The 17,624-nt window shown below is 36.8% G+C and overlaps 2 protein-coding genes across 4 annotated transcripts in view; one reads left to right on the forward strand and one right to left on the reverse strand.

Annotated features, from left to right (window-relative positions):
- Window positions 1-17,624, reverse strand: part of LOC105922701 (C-type lectin domain family 10 member A) — a 512,726-nt gene that overhangs the window by 203,140 nt on the left and 291,962 nt on the right. The gene's annotated exons all lie outside the window — the stretch shown is intronic.
- The window catches only part of bbs9 (Bardet-Biedl syndrome 9), a 200,519-nt gene that overhangs the window by 124,329 nt on the left and 58,566 nt on the right, over window positions 1-17,624 (forward strand). For all 3 annotated transcript variants that reach the window (XM_036135401.1, XM_012854125.3, XM_012854127.3), the window contains one exon: window positions 8,266-8,373. In XM_036135401.1, the coding sequence (XP_035991294.1) occupies window positions 8,266-8,373 (108 nt within the window). The remainder of the gene's footprint in view (window positions 1-8,265; window positions 8,374-17,624) is intronic.

A 17,624-nucleotide genomic window follows, 5' to 3' on the forward strand; every position in this document is an offset into this window, starting at 1 on the left:
GTCCAAAAAATACTGTAAGCAGAACCCAGTTTTATTCCTTCTCCTGTCAAGCCAAAAAGTAATGCAATAATAATGAGTTAGGTGTCCTAAACAGAACGTTAAACACTAGAACAGGATTTCTGAATCAAATCTACCATCCAGAATAACTGCCGATAAACAAATCCCTTACAAATTGGTTACAAATGGCACTTTATGTGTATGTGATGGCTTGTCTCGGGGTGGCCAGACCACAACATGAAGGTGATTCATCCTCATGAGACCTCAAGCCACCACAACACACAGTTGTACTACATTACATTAAATTATATAGATGCTATTTAAGTTTAAATTTTAACACTGAGGAGGAGCTAGGCGTAACGTCAGGGCGGACTTGATACCAAAACCAGAATCAAAAGGAAGCCATATGAAATATTAACCAAACTGACCTATTCCAAATAAAACAAACCTAATGAGAATAATTTGCCTCCCTAACTAAGATAAACAGGAGGAAACTAGGATCAAAATAAAAGGCAATCCACCTTACAGACGCCTCGATGCAACATTTAGATTGGTAGGGACGAGCAGCGGATTGATGACAGGCAGTCTGCGGCAGCGTCATCTTATACGTCATTACCACATCGGTAAAGAATCCATGTTTGTCTGTCCTCTGGGTCCACCAATCACAGAGAGGCACCTGGACATTCACATTTTAATTTCTTTTAAAACCCAGCGCCTCACTACAGCCGTCATAACAGCCAATGATTACTTGTTGGTCACCCTAAGCTGCGTTAATTTCTACACGCACGTGTATATCTTTCTACCTGGATCTTTGCACAGGTTTTTTGCTGAGGTCATAGAATAAAGTTAATTTGTTTGCTCCCTGTTTTTATAGGACTAGTTAATCATTCGGTTTATAACGTGTTTGCTTTTAGGCTCCAAATAATCATGTGTTGACAAAACTTGCAGGAATGGTTGTTTTTCCTGCTTCATAAACAAGGCAATTTCCTTTGAAATATGATAATTATTATTGGCTGGAGTTTTAGCAGGATGCGGCATTGCAATTGGCTCTCTCCCACATGACTGACGGTCCAGCTTCTGCTGAGTTAGCCAAAAAAAATAAGGTAGACTGAAAGTCTGGATCAAAATCCAGACTTTCAGAATCCCTTTTTCTAGAGAATGTTTCAGTGGAATATTACTAACAAATACTAGCAGCGAAATATTCAATGTCTGTTGTATGATAAGTTGGAGATAATCACAAAGCAAAATGCAAGTGAAGAAAACATACCCCTTACTTCTGTGGTGTAGTAAATGCAGTTGGGAGGAGATAAAGATAGGGTGTTTTTTTTTTAAATCTTTTTTTTTTCTACACCAAGCCGGAGAAGTCGCACACTTTCCCCTGTCAGTCGGAATCACCGACTGAATAAGATATTTTCCATCTCCAGGGGGCCGAAAACAAAATGACAGGGTTTCTTTTTTCTGAGTCTTTCTGTTAATCCAGACAAGAACACAGAAAAGTGGAAGTGAACAAAACTTTTTTTTAAAATATACTAAATACTTTTTGGGGTAAAAGAAAAGTGTTTATACACTCTTACAAAGAAAGATCAGCAGTCACCCGCCTTCAAAAATCGTCTGTTCTTGCTAACTTTGAAATAGCTTTACCTGCAGAAGGACTTACCACCAGCGTTGTATTTTTTAGAAACCACTAAACTTTCTAAGTTATGTAGCTCCTTTTACAATACGGGTAGACCATAACCAAAAATGAACTTCTATGGTAACACAATCTTCACATGTAGCAACAAAAAAAAAAAAACCTTGATCATCTTCATTTGATGTAAAACTCAAGACCTTTTAACCAGAACAAACATTACTCCTGGTTTAATGTTTTTTCACTGCTCACCGGCTCATCTTGAAATTAATTTTGAAAGCCTGATTTTACCTTTTAGGATCCTTCATAATAAATCTCCTTCCTATCATTATAATTACTGAATTGTTAAAGGCACATCCTCGTGTCCCCAGGTCCTCAAGGCAAAATCTGGTCCAACAGGACCAGATATAAAACTTTTGCTATCCAGATTGTTGGATCTTGACTGGAGAATAAGCTTTTCTTGATTTTATGCTGTCTTCAGAGTTTTAACTCATTTTAAAAGAAGCTGAAGATCTGTTCAAATATGCTTATTTGCTTTTTGATTTTTTACTCCTGTGTCAATTTGTATTTTCACTTTGTGAAGCTCTTTGTGATGGTTAATCTGTGAAAGCTCCTATAAATAAAATGTAGTTGTTTCCCTTTTAATATAATTTTGCATTGTATATTAAAGAGTAATATCAACAACATAGTTTCTGCAAGATGTTAAATAGTAAACTCAATAAATTTAATACATACAGTTTAGGTCAATTGTAGGCGTAAAAGGACTGGATTCACAACCCGGTGTGGAAAAACACTAACTTAATGTGATACATTTAAATTCCTAAATTATAAAAAAAAAAGGGAAATGCATTACCTCTTGGGTAAATAAGTTAGATATTTAAATTACTGTATGTTGTATTAGCAATATTTCATGATTATTTCTGAGGCTGAGGACAAAGTTTAAGTCTAAGCCAAATTGAATCCCCATCTCCCATCACTCATTCACAAATTATGGTCAGACACTGGCTGGCTCTCCAAAACACTATTATTTCTTCCAGCCAGAGGGATCACACATAAATTGAAAAATACATTAGTTTAGATGTAATTCTTCTTTTTAGCTTGATTATGTCTAAAAATCCAACAAAATATTTTACTAAAACTTGAAGAAACCCTGATCTGGGTATCCGCTGCTACTGGCATTTCATGGATATTATTGCTTCTCCTTTCTCTTTCTCTATCACACAGACTAAAAATATGGAACTATCTAATGTAGCTTTAAAATTATCAGTAAACTAAATAAAAAAAAATTGTGTCATCCTACTGTGGGATTTTTTTTTTTTTTTTTTAAATGCCTGACAGCTGCATTGAAACACAAACAGATACACAATGATTGTTATCAGGACTCTTAATCAGAGCGTTCATCAATCAGCATGCGTTCAACATTACAGTGGCCTCCTTTAAAAACTAGTTTTGTGTTCATTAAATCCTTTTCTCGCTACCATGAATTTAATCTCCTTTTTTTGTTTTTTTAACAGTTTTCCAAACGTCGATCCTCTGCTCTTTTAAGCGTATATCCTGGTGTGCTTTTTGAATTAAAAAACGTTTGAGACCTTTTATATCAAGGTTTTTCTTTCCCCTGCTAATAAAGTCACAGTCCATTTGAAGCGAGCGCTCACATTTTGTCCTATCCACACAGGCTATTTTCACTTTGTTCCACTGGTGGCTGTGGTTTGGGCCCTGCATCTATTTTAGAATTAAATGGAGGGGAGAAGATGGGCAACGTTTCTTGCATATACATGCTTCGCTATATACACACCCGTACGTGTATCTGTGCGTGGACACGTGTAAGCGCAGTTCAGAGGGCCGGCACAGGAAACTGCATGTAATGTGTTTAAGTGTGGGTCATGTTGTGTGTAATTCTGAGCAGCTGTCTGTGTTCTGTCTGTGTGGCGTTTCCAAATTGAAGAGTTCTCCTCCACATCGCTATATATATTTCAGCAGTGTGCTATTTTAAGGGAGAATCCACCACCACCTGAGGTTCCATCATTCAATAAATCCCAAAATATGTTACTCAAACGTCGGCGATCTGTTTAGACAGCATTCAACATACGGCATATCTAAATTCTGTGTGTTTAAATGTCTGTATTTCTGAAATATACATTTTTTTTTAGTTTCAGTCGATGAAGGGAAAACAAAATACTTCCTAAATTCTGATCTGTGCTTTCAAATGCAGGTTAGAGTCTAAGCCTAAGTGTGCACACGTGGGTGTACGAACATGTGTGCCTTGAGGGGGGACTGAAAAAGCGTAAAGCCCACAGCCAAATTGCCGGTAACCACAGCAGCATAGTGTCACCCCCATCTTCGAACCACAGCCCAGAATAAAGCTGGAATGCACTAGTGTCTCCACATTTCAGACCAAAACAGGCCCATCGTTTAGAAGCAGCTTAACCCCTGAAACAGACCGTCCAGAGTTTCTCTAAAACTGTTTCAAATTTGCCCCGAGTTGTCACGCATCGCTTTATGCAACTTGTAATGTTCCAGCAGCACAAAAATGGATCACCACTTAGCTTTTATCTGACGGTAACTGTGCTGCTGTGCATAAACAGCATTTATATCAACTAAAATCCATTCGGACTGACCTCATAATCAAAATAGCTACTCCTAAAACTTTCCATGATTTCTGATCTTGTTTTACTATTTGCTTATCTCACGGTGAGGTTGTAACTTATACATTTTTGGATGTCTTTGACAAATACCAACCATCTTAAAATGTTGGAGTCTTATTAAAATTTTAATGCCAACAAGTAACGCATATACAACAAACAACTTGAATACATAAATAAAAAAACAGAACTGAATGCACATGTTTGAATTTATTATAGGTTTCCTGTTTTTTTACATGGTGATAAGTATGGTGGAAGGCTGCAGGGCAGACGTTTACATTTTACAGCCCGCAGGCCACATCCAGTCCTTTAGATGTCCTAAGCCGTTCCACATGAAAACTGGAAATTAAATTTGCATAAAGTGTTCATTTGACACACACACATCCAGATATGCTGCTTTGATTTAAAAAAAAAAAGCTTTTCTTTTACAGTCTTTCATTTTCCATAATACATTCCTGCATATGCATACTCTGTGCAGTCCTCCAGCGGTACACTGTTGCTGGATGATGCACAATTCTCTAAGAAAAGCTGTTTAATGCTCATAAAAGTTGCATAATGTAAAACGAAATTAACCTAAGCATTTATTTTTAGAAGTCAAAGTTAAAATGGCGAGCTCACTTTGTGGGAAAAGACTCAAACTATCAACTTGAATTTGGATATTCTGACTAAACACGTAGCGAAATACCAGACCTTGCTGGTTTTTGACAGTTGTTTTTGTTATAGATAACTTTTAATGTCACATAAATATAAAGTTCCTATATAAAGACAAAAAGTATATTTCACCTTTTTATTTATGCTTTACCCCATAACACTATTGTGTATTAGTTCACTATTTTATTTGTTAATTATATTGTTGTTTTCATGACCCAGATAACTGAGAATTTGCACAGACATTAATTATTTATACTAATTTGACCAGGGAAGACACATTGAAATTAAAATCTAACTCCCTGGATGTTTTGACTAAGATGCTGAAACTGCATTTCAACATAGCACTAAAATGGAACACACACATAAAAAATTTACACATTATAAGATATCAACAAAATAAGCAAGTAATTGCCTTTTAGAATATTAGGAAGATTGCCTTAGATTAAAAAAATGTGCTAGTGTTATCTTTTTAAACTTTTGACATTTTAACATACACATTTCACCAACAAAACCAGGTTACCTGGAAAAGAACAAAAAACAAAAAAAAAAAAACGTTTGCCTCAGATCTTTGGACATGTTGAAATAACAACTATCACTGAAATATTTCACGAAATACCCAATAATAACAATCTACGTTTTTGATTGATTCGGCTAATAATTATGTGACCACTAGAGGAGAACATTTAAAGTTCATTCCCAGTCAATTAATAAAAAATAAAAAAAAAGTACAGCAAAAGTAACGCACCCTGTCCTGGCACATTTGAACTCTGAACTCCAACACATGCCCAATATCCAGAACGAGATCTCATCAAACACATCATACGTACCCCAAAGACATGACAGGACTTGATGATGCACAAAATCCCTATAATATGCTCAGTTTTAGTCCTGTGTAACAATTTTATTCTTCCAAAATGCAAACTGCATACATGTCTAGACTGGAAACTGTGTGACAGCTTTTACTTTGATGTAATTTCTCCCTCCCCCCCAAAAAAACAAACACTTTTAAATCTGTACTGATATTAGAAATAAAATATGAGTATATTTTGCTTTTGCTGCCAATATAATAACTTGTTCTTGTTACATTTTAAACTCTAATAACTATGATATACATAATTACTGTCACTACAACTGCTAACTTTAATTATACTGTGTAAAATGGATTTAGACTGCCAAAAGAAATATAAGAATACACTAAAACTCTGACCGGATGATAAAACACCAAACTTTAGCTGTAGAATATGGCCTGGATACGATGGGATTTTTGTTTCATAGTAAGCTGCACCTGAGGTGGTCAATTTCCTTACCTAATGTTGATGTAAAAATCAGGATAAAACACACAACCCACATACGTACCGCAAAACTATATGACAGTGTTAGAAAAACATCTCGCCCTGGAAAAACACCTGCCCAATTAAGAGCGAAGCCTATCCCATTTCAAACAACTGCAATTGAGTGTGTGGCTGTTTGTGTGAAGCCACAGGCTGCGGTCTCACCAAAGGGAACAAGATTGGCTTTAAAAAAGGCCAGGATAAATATTAGAGAGGGCTTACCATAATCTGAACACACACAAATTTAGACGCAGCGGGGGAGACGGAGACACACACACATTCTCAGACACCTTAAGGTAGACTCGATGGCAGACACACATGCACGCTGTCTTGTAAATGCACAAAAGCACGCACACACACACACACACACACAATGGCACATTGTATGCGGTGCGTGTTGAATGAAAATACCCTGAAACTGGACACAATCCTCAGGGATCAGAGGAAATGAAGGCAAGGGTGGGATAAAATGAAGAGAGAAGCAAGGAATGAGGAAAATGTGATGGGGAAAAAAAACAAATGAGCCGAGTTAAAAGAATAAAAGACGAGAGAAAGATGATGAGACAATAAGAGAGAGGTGAGAAGTAGATTCAAGAGAGACGCGATAAGAAAAAAAAACGATAGGATGGGAGACAGGAGACAGAGAGATGAGGGGAGGAGGAGACTAAGAGGGGATAGAGAGACGGCGAGACAAGGCGTCCAATTCATCGGCCTCAGGAGCTCCCTAAATCCAGACTGATCCCTGGGATTCTGCTGGGGATTTTTATCTCACACATACACAAAATCACATAATCACACATGCTAGTTCTCAGACACACACCACATGTCCGACACTTGTTCAGAGCTACTTTTATATTCTTCGGAATCACCGAACAATCTTTACATATTAGCTCTATATATATTCAGTTAGAAATATCCAAACTGTGCAGAGAAATAAAATGAGAGTGAACGAGTGAAAGTTTGAAATTTGGAGAAAACAAAATTAGTCAGCTACAATCGACAATTCTAAAGTTTATAAAAATAGGACGATCAAAACTTTAGTTTGTTATTGTGACCAATAATCCTTTAACTAATTTAAAAAATGTGTTAAACTTGTTTATTTGATTCGATTATAGCTTCTCACATTCTATAGGAAACATTTTTGCTGTTCAGCTTTCAGTTACAATAAGCAACATGATCTTTATGAAGTCTATCAGGGAAGTGTTTATAATAAGGCACATCTACATTAAGGAAATCTTATTTAAATTATTGTTGATTAATTGATTACTTTTCAGTTTTTCAAATAATTTAATATTATACCACGTAGCTATCATATAGCAACAATAAGACAAAAAAGGACTGGATGAAAAAGAAAAAGAAAAAAAAGATGTAGTTATTACCTTCAGTCATACCAAATAAAACATCAGAGAGAAAAAAATTTATGTGAGAAATTCAACTCAAATTTAACTTTTTTCCTCTTTTCCTCTGTCTCTATACTCAATTTTAGTATTTTAGATCATAATTTTTCATGTCTGGAGCCTTAATGACAGATTTGGAAATATTCTGTCTGGAATACATCTGATCAGCCTACATAAATCTTAAAGCAGGCGTTGAAGAGTTTTAAAAGGGCCTGAAAAACCTTTGGGATTTCTTTCCTATGTACCAATAATTAAAATAAGTGCGTTCAAATTGCTCCATATCTTGCTTTGAAGCACTTTTTTTTTTTTTTTACCAACCTAATGATTTTTGCAGCTCAAAGGATGACACTTACGGTTAGTGTAATTTTAGTTTCACAATATACCCACTTGAAAAGATGTCTGGTATTTTGCAGCGTCAGCTTGTTGGTAGAGGTCGATGAGCTGCTGCAATCCTAAAGTAACAAGTAAAAATTATCCTCTCGTTCCTTCTTCTAAGAAGCTGCTTCACTTTTTTCAGTCATAATATCACAAGCATGTATACAATATATCACAGGAAATAAGTATTATTGTTTATAGCTCTTAGTTTTGCTGAGGGATTCTGTTTTTACTTCTACTCACAGGAGGCGTTGAGCCAATAGCAGAGGTTTTTGGTGATGGGGAGGAGATGGACACTCCTCAAGAAATGAGCAAATACATCAAGAAGAAACCATCTAAGAAAGTCAAGAAAGGTAGGACCACATGTTCTTCTCTGTTTTTTTCTGCTTTTCTTTGCAGTTCTATTCTGCAATGAGCTCTCCTTTATTTTATTTTCCATTTTCCGGTCTGCTTAATCTTGTCACGCTTCAAACCAAACTTTATCAGAAAGGCATCAGATCTTCATACCTGTTTATGCCACTTCCTGTTGCACTATTGTTATTCAGGTCTTCTTTTCCCCACACCATAGTGCTCTTTCTCATCCTGTCTCCACATATTCCTTTAAAACCTAATGAGTCGTGGATTTTCATAAGCTGCATGATTGAGATTTTAGACACAGGGTGGTTTTCTCACATAACTCTCATAAACTGTTGCCCTGAGTGCAATCTACTAAAAAAAAAGAAAAGAAATACAAAAGACAAACAAAGCCTAAATGAATAAATAATAGCTACAATGTGCAGCCGTGACCTGGCATCCTTTCAGGCTCTGTATTGAAAATGAAAATTTAAAAATATGAACAACTCCTCTCCCTGTGCCCCGTTGTTCCTGATTCTAATGGACCTCCCACTACTGGAGCTGATCCAACGTAAGTAGATAAGGAAATGTTTAAATGAATTAATTTTGTATTTCAGTGAGTGGCATAATGTCTGGGATTCACTGCTTACCTTTGTCACATGTTCATTAAGTTACCGTCGTTCTAAATAACGTTAGCAGGAAGGTTATGTTGTTGTGGCACGCTGAATTTAGCTTATGATTGGTTGCTTCTGACGCTGTTTCACTGTTTGTGTTTTCCACCTGAAAGAGCCGTGAACTGATGTTAGAACAGGAAGATTGTTTTAAAAATGCTCAGAAATATATTTTTACTCCGTAAAAGACACATTATTATTATTATTCATAGTTTTCATTGTTTTGCTGCCCAAAAAGCCCAACGTTTTATTATTATAACATTTAAATTATGTTGATTTCTTAAGTGTGTACCTAAATGTGAATATCTACAAGCCTGGCCCTTTTGTCAATGCATTCCCTTTATTTGCTCCTTTTACAGAAAAATAAGGGTTACTGGAAGAAATTGGAACATGGTTTACTTGTTTTAAATGGTTGAAAAAGATAAGATGCTCAAGATGAAGGTTTTTTTTTAACCTTCTAGCTGTTTTTACCTTAAATATATTACAAAATTTATTTTTCACTGTATTTATTGCTGATGAGGAGCAAGGCTGCTCTTTTTTTGGTTTATTTTGGTAGGATCGTCTCCCTCTTCCTTAGGATATTTGTTCCTTTTGGATGTAGAACATGTGGTAGCTCTGCTCTTCTTTTACAGTTATGGACTGAATTTCTAGCTCAATTAAAGTATTCAAACCATAATGAATATAAAAAATGACATGCAATTTAAGTCCTTTAAGTACAAAATGGGATGAAACCTTACAAGAATAGAGCATCATAAAGACATCTTAAAACAATTTAAAAGTGGTTTAGAAGAAAGAAAAACACAGATTCAATTTAGGTTCTATTTGTGTGGACATAATGCAGGTTTTCCTATATACTGTGTTTTTGTTTTTTTTAGCATTTTCTACAAATTTGCGGTGTAAGTAACCTGCAGATGGTCAAAAAGTGGGGAAGCTGTTTTTGCATCAAATCAAACAAACCTGTTATCAGCATAAAGCAGGAGAAATGCATCTGGAACAGTTTTGCCATCATTACTTTTGTAAAATGGCAAATGTTTTGTACCTAATACAGAGCCTTGAGGGATACATTTTATATAACAAGAAGACAAATCAGATAAACGAACACATTGCCTAGAACCTGGTACTGTAATTTTTAAACATTGTCGAAGTCTGTGGTTACAGGGAGGTTGGCTGCCTGTCTAATTACAGAAGTGGTTTTAAAGCAAATGTTTCTTTAATTTACACCACTGTTAATCTTTAACTTTAGAAAGCTATTTAAATTATTATAGGATTAGATACTGTAAGCAACATCTGTTTTTTTTTAACAATTGTACAAACTTTTTGAGTTAAATGTCTTAAATTTTAAAACACGTGACCCAGGATGGCTAAAACAGTCTTGTAGACGGGATGTTTCTGACATGTGAAGAGAACAAGAACTGTCTTCACCATTACTGGCCTTTATTTGGCCGGTCTGTTCCCATCGCCTTTTTGTTTAAATTGGATCACATTCTCATCATCAGTTGGACGTCTGTGGTCTTTGATTGCCACTTGTGTGTTTTTATCCATCCACTTCTTTCAGTCTGCTGCTCCGTCTACCAGTTTGATTGAGGCGCATTAGATCAGAAAGGGAGATATCTTGATCTATGTTCAATTCATAAGTGAGTTTTCCTCCTACTTGTGTTTCCATTTCCTTCTTTGGGTTTTATCGTCTTTCTTTAGGGTTTAATGTATTTTACTGTCTTACTAAATTATATAATCCTGAAAACAATAACCAGATGTCGTAAATATAAACGCAGTTCTAAAAGGCATAAACGTACATTAAACAAAGTACCTCGAAGACTCACACACAGAAACGCTGCTACCACAAACGGGCTTCTGGTCGGCACAAATCCCTTTTTTTGTGATGGTTTGTCTCGCTTTAACACGAGCACAGATTCTCTTTGATGGGCTCTACTTTCATTAGTGTCTGGTTTGTCTGTGTGTGTTAGATGCGCACATGTGCGGTTAATCCACTCAGGCGTCGCAGCTAATGAGAAGGGGAGGTGTGGGAGACACTGAGAAGGCGACGCAGGGCTCATTAGATGTGTGTGTGTATATATATATATATATATATATATATATATATATATATATATATATATATATATATATATATATATATATACAAAATGTACGACTACACAGCACATCAGTGAGGGTGTAAATTCACATGTATGTCATTTACCGTGCTTCCATTTTGCTGAGCTGTTACCTTTTTGATATATCAGCAACTCACCAAACTCACATTTTGATTTATTATTATTAACTTAAATCAAATTACTGTGGTTTTTAAGGACAGGAAGTTTAAAAATACACTCATGTCAGTGAACATGAGCAGAGTTTCACTTTTAAATACTGGTGTATTTATTTATTTCTCACAACCAAAATCCGATCCACATTTGTCTTGCTTAAGATGCAGTCATGGAAAACTAAATGGTGTCTTTGCTTCTTCAACCAGAACACCTCCAGTTACTCAACCACTTTATCCCTCTGTCCTCACAAGCATATTTAATATAGTCACTCGTTTATTCATGTCAAAGACGGTTTTATTCTTATTGCACACTGATTTACAGGAGAAGCACAAAATAAATTAAAATGTGGTTAAAAAAAAAGGACAAAGCATATATAATAATCTAATGACAACAAGCTACATAACACAAATTCTTATGTATTATAATCTACTAAATGAATGGTGTTAAGCAGAGACTTAAATGTCTGTATTGTATACGAAGTGGATCAATAGAAGATGAGCAATCCCACAGATTTAGTACGGCTGCTGCAAAAACCCGTTCGTCTTTAGTATTTTTATTTGAATTGTGAAACAGCAGCGAGAAACTGTCTGGCTACCTGTTCTGCTCCTGCTGCTCTGTGAACATTGAGATTATCCGTTAAATGTGGCAGTGGTAGATCACTTAAAGTGACAGGTCTGGAGTTATTTGTTCACGGCTTTTAGCACCAGTTGAAAGACGTCCCGCAGCATTCCCAGCAGAGTTTAAACAGTGCAGGCAGAATTGATCTAGACAGACATAAAGAGCATTACAGTAGTGTTGGCGATACATTCGGAAGGCATGGATAACTTTTTGCAGGTCTTTTAGAGAACCCTTGCTAAGGTGAAGTCTTCCTAAGGCTTCACCTTAGCAAGACTTCACCTTAGCAAGGGTTCTTAGCTGGTTAAAACCTGGTTTTACAAAAGCATTTATGCTCTTCCAATGTATCAACTTCATTATATGGGGCAATAGTCAAGTGGTAAATAAATGTATTTAATTTTGAGGAAAAACTGAAGTTTATTCCAGTGGGAAGAAATCTTTGTCAAAAAAAAACCCTAAAGAATTTAACTACATCTAGTGGCTACACCACAGTCAGCTACATTAGCTCAGTCTGGTTGTAAGTAAAGAAGTTGTGGTTTGTTTCAAGTTGATGTAGGAGCAACAATTATTAAATGCGAACATACGATCTAAAGGCTTATCAAGATGACTGAATTTGCCTTGAGGATCAGTGGGTTTTTACAGGAAGTGTAACTTATATTATGTCTGGATTCATACAGGGTTCCTATAACAAAGACGAAGGTTGAGATCCTGACTGCTACAGCAGTGTGTCCCTAAACACAACACTGATTTACCTTTGTGGGTTGTGTTTGTGCAGAGGGTTTCAGAAAACAGCAAATGATGGGTATTTATATTATCTCTCCTTCCACTAGGCCTCATTCACAGTATTCACATTCACTGCTTTATAAATGACACCCAGCTCTACATTATAGTCAGTATTTTATGTCCGTCTGGATCAATCTTTTCTGTTGGGAACTTGAGAAGATGTCCAGATCACAGCTGGCTAGATCATCACCAGAACCCCCCTCATATCACATCACTCCTATACTTAAACATCTTCAGCACTTACCCATCAAATATTGCATCAAGCACAAGATTGTCCTCCTCACCTAAAAAGCATTATATTACCTCATTATCTCACTGATCGTCACAATCCTGAACTCCTCCTTGTTGTTACACCTTCTTCTGCTTGTTAACCATGGGTATAGCTCTCATGTCAAAACTGACTTTTGTAAACTGGATCATTCTGTCTACACTGCAACAACATAACTAAAAATAAGTTACATTTTCTTAAAATAAGTGTATTTGTCCTTGATTTGAGTAGGTAAATAAGACTATTTGCCAATGGAATAAGATTTTTCCTCTTAAAATAGGAACAACTCCATCATCTTATTTCAAGTGCAGGATATCTAATTATCTCATTTTAGGGGTAAAGATACTCATTCCATTGGCAGATAATCTTATTTACTGGCTCAAATCGAGGACAAATCGACTAACTTTAAGAACATTTTACTTGTTTTTAGATCCGTTTTTGCAGTGTAATCTCCTTATCTATTTAAACAATAATTGTTTTGCAATTTTAATAATTGTTCTTAAAACATTTTTCATCTCTTTTGTTGTTCTTGGATTCCTTTTAAGTCTGTTTTGTGACAGAGTGACTTTAAACATGCGTTTAAATATTATTTTATTATTATTTACTTTTTAATATCTAGATCCACCCGAACAAATTTACCTTATGCACAAGGGTTGTTTCCATAATTAAGGCAATGAGAGAGATAATTTTTGGCAGTGGAGGATGCCGCTCTCAGATCAACATCTCTGCCAGGCTTCCTTTAAGAGTTTCACATAAAATATGTGATGTATGACTTTGTTTCTGTGTCGCTGTGTAAGCTAGAAATAGATAAAGAGCAGCACAGGCATTGTTCTGACAGCCGGATCACGAAGACAAAAGCCAGTCCCGCTGATCCTCATGAGTTTGGAATTGAGTAATATTTTACTTTAGCTCTAAAAGGGAAATAAATGAAATTAGATATTGTTTCCGTACTTTTCCTATAACTGTAATTTTATGCGCTGCTGGACTCCTGGTCACATAATCTCTTCCCATAAATACTCTGGCTTGCTAAAGTATTCATACCCGCTGAACCTTTCCACATGTTGTCGCATTACAACCACAAATATGAATATATTTTATTGAAATCTTATGTGAAAGACCAACACAAAGTGGTATACAGTTCTGAACTAGAAAGAAAATTATACATGATGTCTTTTTTAACAAATAAAACTCTGTAAAGGGCATTGAGCAAAAGTATTCAGCCCCATGAGTCGGTACTTTGTGGCACCACCTTGTGCTGCAACTCTTGTAGGGTTTGTCTCTACCAGCTTTGCGCATCAAGTGACTGAAATTTTTTGCTCATTCTTTGCAAAACAGCTCCACTTCAGTCAGATTAGATGGAGAGCTTTTGTGAACAGCAGTTTTCAGATCTTTCCACAGATTCTCGATTGGGTTTAGGTCTGGACTTTGACTAGGCCATTCTAACACATGAATATGTTTTAAACCATTCTATTGTATTCCTGGCTTTTTGTTTAGGGTGGTTGTCCTGCTGGTAGGTGAACCTCAGCCTCAAGTCTCAAGTCTTTTACAGACTCCAACAGGTTTTCTTCCCAGATTGCCCTGTATTTGGCTCCATCCATCCTCCCATCAACTCTGACCATCTTCCCTGTCCCTGCTGAAGAGAAGCACCCCCAGAGCATGATGCTGCCACCACCATATCTGACAGTGGGGACGGTGTGTTCAGAGTGCAGCGTTAGTTCTCTGGCACACAAAGCACTTTGCATTTTGGCCAAAGATTTCAACTTTGTCAAATTTCAACCAAAGCACCTTCTTCCACATGTTTGCTGTGTGCCCAACATGGCTTCTGGGAAACCGCAAACGGGACTTGCTATGTTTTTTTTTCTTTCTATGTTTTTGCTATGTTTTTTTTTCAATGGCTTTCTATCTGCCACTCTTCCACAAAGACCGTATTTGTGCCGTGCACAACTAATAACAGAGATCCACACCTGAGCTGTAGATCTCTGCAGTTTTCCCAGAGTCACCATGGACCTCTTGGCTGCATTTCTGATCAGAACTCTCCTTGTTCGGGCTGTAAGTTTAGATGGGCGCCCTTGTCTTGGTAGGTTTGTAGTTGTGTCGTACTCTTTCCATTTCCAGATGATGGGCAGTGCTTCATGAGATGCTCAGAGCTTGGGAAATCGTTTTATAGCCTAACCCTGCTTTAGACCTCTCCACAACTTTATCCCTGGACGGTCTGGTGTGTTCCTTCGACTTCATGATGCTGTTAGCGCCCCAATATTCTCTTAACAAACCTCTGAGGCCGTCACTGAGCAGCTGCATTTGTACTGAGATTAGATTACACACAGGTGGACTCTATCCAGTTATTAGCAATCAGCAGCTAACTTTAGAAAGCAATTGATTGCACTCAGATAAAAAGGGGCTGACTAGTTTTACACAACACACTTTTCTCAGAAAAAAAAAATTCTCTTTATTCTCTTCATTTCTCTTGTCAGTATTTTATCGTAAGAACTTGGTTCATTAGGGCTACTGTATGTAAGTTTAAAAACTCAATTTTGTTGTATTTATGCAATTTCCTCCATTATATGCTGCACTCATTCAACTTGGCTGTGTGCTGAGAACAGAAAAAATAACAGGTAGCTTCCAGACGTACTGCATATTCCAGCTGTTAGTCTGCATCTGGCTGTGAAAGAACCACAAGACTGGCAATATTACATTTCTATCTGCACTAAGCTCACTACAAAGACACACTTATCTGCATAAAGAGCAGCGCTTTAGACGTAGCTTTATTCACTATTATTTGGGCTTTACGTCTCTGTTTGGGTACGATGAACCTAGGCTTAATATCAGAACAGAGACTTAACACAGCTTTCTTTCTGTGGCTGTTTAACTCATTTACACACACACACACACACACACACACACACGCATGCACAATCCAGCACGGCAGAACAACAACAAAAAATCTCTAATTAGTATTGTTTGCCAAGGAAATGTCCTGATCATGTCTGTGGTTTGTGCTTTAAAAGAAAAGCAGGAAGGAGCGGTGAAGGTTACAGGGGAAATGATTTGGGAAGTAAAGGAATGAATGAGGATAACATCATGTCCAGACATGTCCCGATAGAAAGACAGAAAGTAACAGACCGTAGTAGCACATACTGTTGTGATTTTCTATTAAACGTTGTGGTAAAGGTCCCCTCTGACCCCTTTAAACTAACTGCTCTCTAAGGTTTAAGCATGAATAATTAAGCTAAACAAACCAGAACTTTATTTACTGAAGATCACGTTGCACTTTGACAAAAAAAAAAAAAAAACTGTATATAATACAAACATATTGTTGTGGTTCTCTGTGCAGGATTTAAATTAGACCCAACTCTTCTGTAAAGTATTCTTATCTGATGGTGGCAAAGTGCCAGAAAACCCTTTAGATCCACTGGCCAGCCTACAGCTCACATAGAAACAAAGAACAAGGTGACAGAGAACAAATCAGTTCAAAGCTCATATTTTCATATCTTCCGCCTACCTGTCTGTGACTTAAAAGCAATTAGGCCTCATGCCAAATCCTGCACACACAGACCTTTCTGTTAGGGTACATGGCAACCGGAAAGCTCATTTGGTTTACTTGAAAGGCATCAAAAGATGTCTGCGCATTGGACACAGGGAGAGAGCAGGGTAGGGAACACTCCTCCTTTTTCCTTCTCTTGAAACAGAGGGTTAAAAGAGAGATGAAAGAGAGAAGGGAGAGTGTCTTCCTTCTATTTCCTGCCACTGCATCGCTTTTTTGTTGTTCTGCTCCTCCCCTGCAGCCCACCTGGGATCCCAGACATGATCCAGACCACAGATGCACACAGACAGCCATATGCAGGAACAGGTTCATGGACAGAAAGCTATAGGTTCACAACTACTTATTTTTATCAGCACGCCAATATTAGACATCACTATAAATAAAAGTTAAAGTGTGTGGGGAAATTTTACAAATTTTTTTCGTCTCTGTTTCTCTGAAGTTAATTTGAACTCGGACCTAATAGTGACTTTGGTCTCGTCCCTTGATCTTATCTTTGAGTCTGGAGAGGCCTTATCAAAGGCAGCGTCAGATCCATGCCTGTGGTCCTCTTGGTTTGAATTATAAATCCTCCAACAGGCAACAGCGACTGGCCTGCAGGCCAGAGCTTTGTCCAGCTTCATGTTAATTCCCACCTTCACCATTTCTTACTCTCACTTCATCCCCGCATGTTGCCAATTCATCACAACTGCCTTCCATTTCAGACCGATAAACAAACTGTTTCACATCCATATATTTAGAATAGGATAGGATAGAAATAGCTTTATTGTCCATTAATGAAGTAATTCTGGTGTGACAGTGGCGAAAACGCATAGACAGGATATACCAGAGTTATACACTAGATTAAGTGTCAGAAAGGGGAAAAGGGAAATCTTGCGCAATTATTCATTGATAATACAGCATATTCAGCTGAAAATGTATACATCACATAAAAAAAGAAGAAAAAATGCAATATTCAAGTTAATAATAGAGTTTTAGAGTTGGCTGCACAAGTTAATAACCACAGTGTATCAGTTTTATATATATGCTAGTCAAGTATTTTGATAAATTATTAGTTTAGTCATAAAACTACACTGTTCTCTTATATAATTATATTTATTTGTATTTATTCCACGTTCTGTTTCCAATG

This window comes from Fundulus heteroclitus, chromosome 3, assembly GCF_011125445.2.
Source record: "Fundulus heteroclitus isolate FHET01 chromosome 3, MU-UCD_Fhet_4.1, whole genome shotgun sequence".
Classification (NCBI taxonomy): Eukaryota; Metazoa; Chordata; class Actinopteri; order Cyprinodontiformes; family Fundulidae; genus Fundulus; species Fundulus heteroclitus.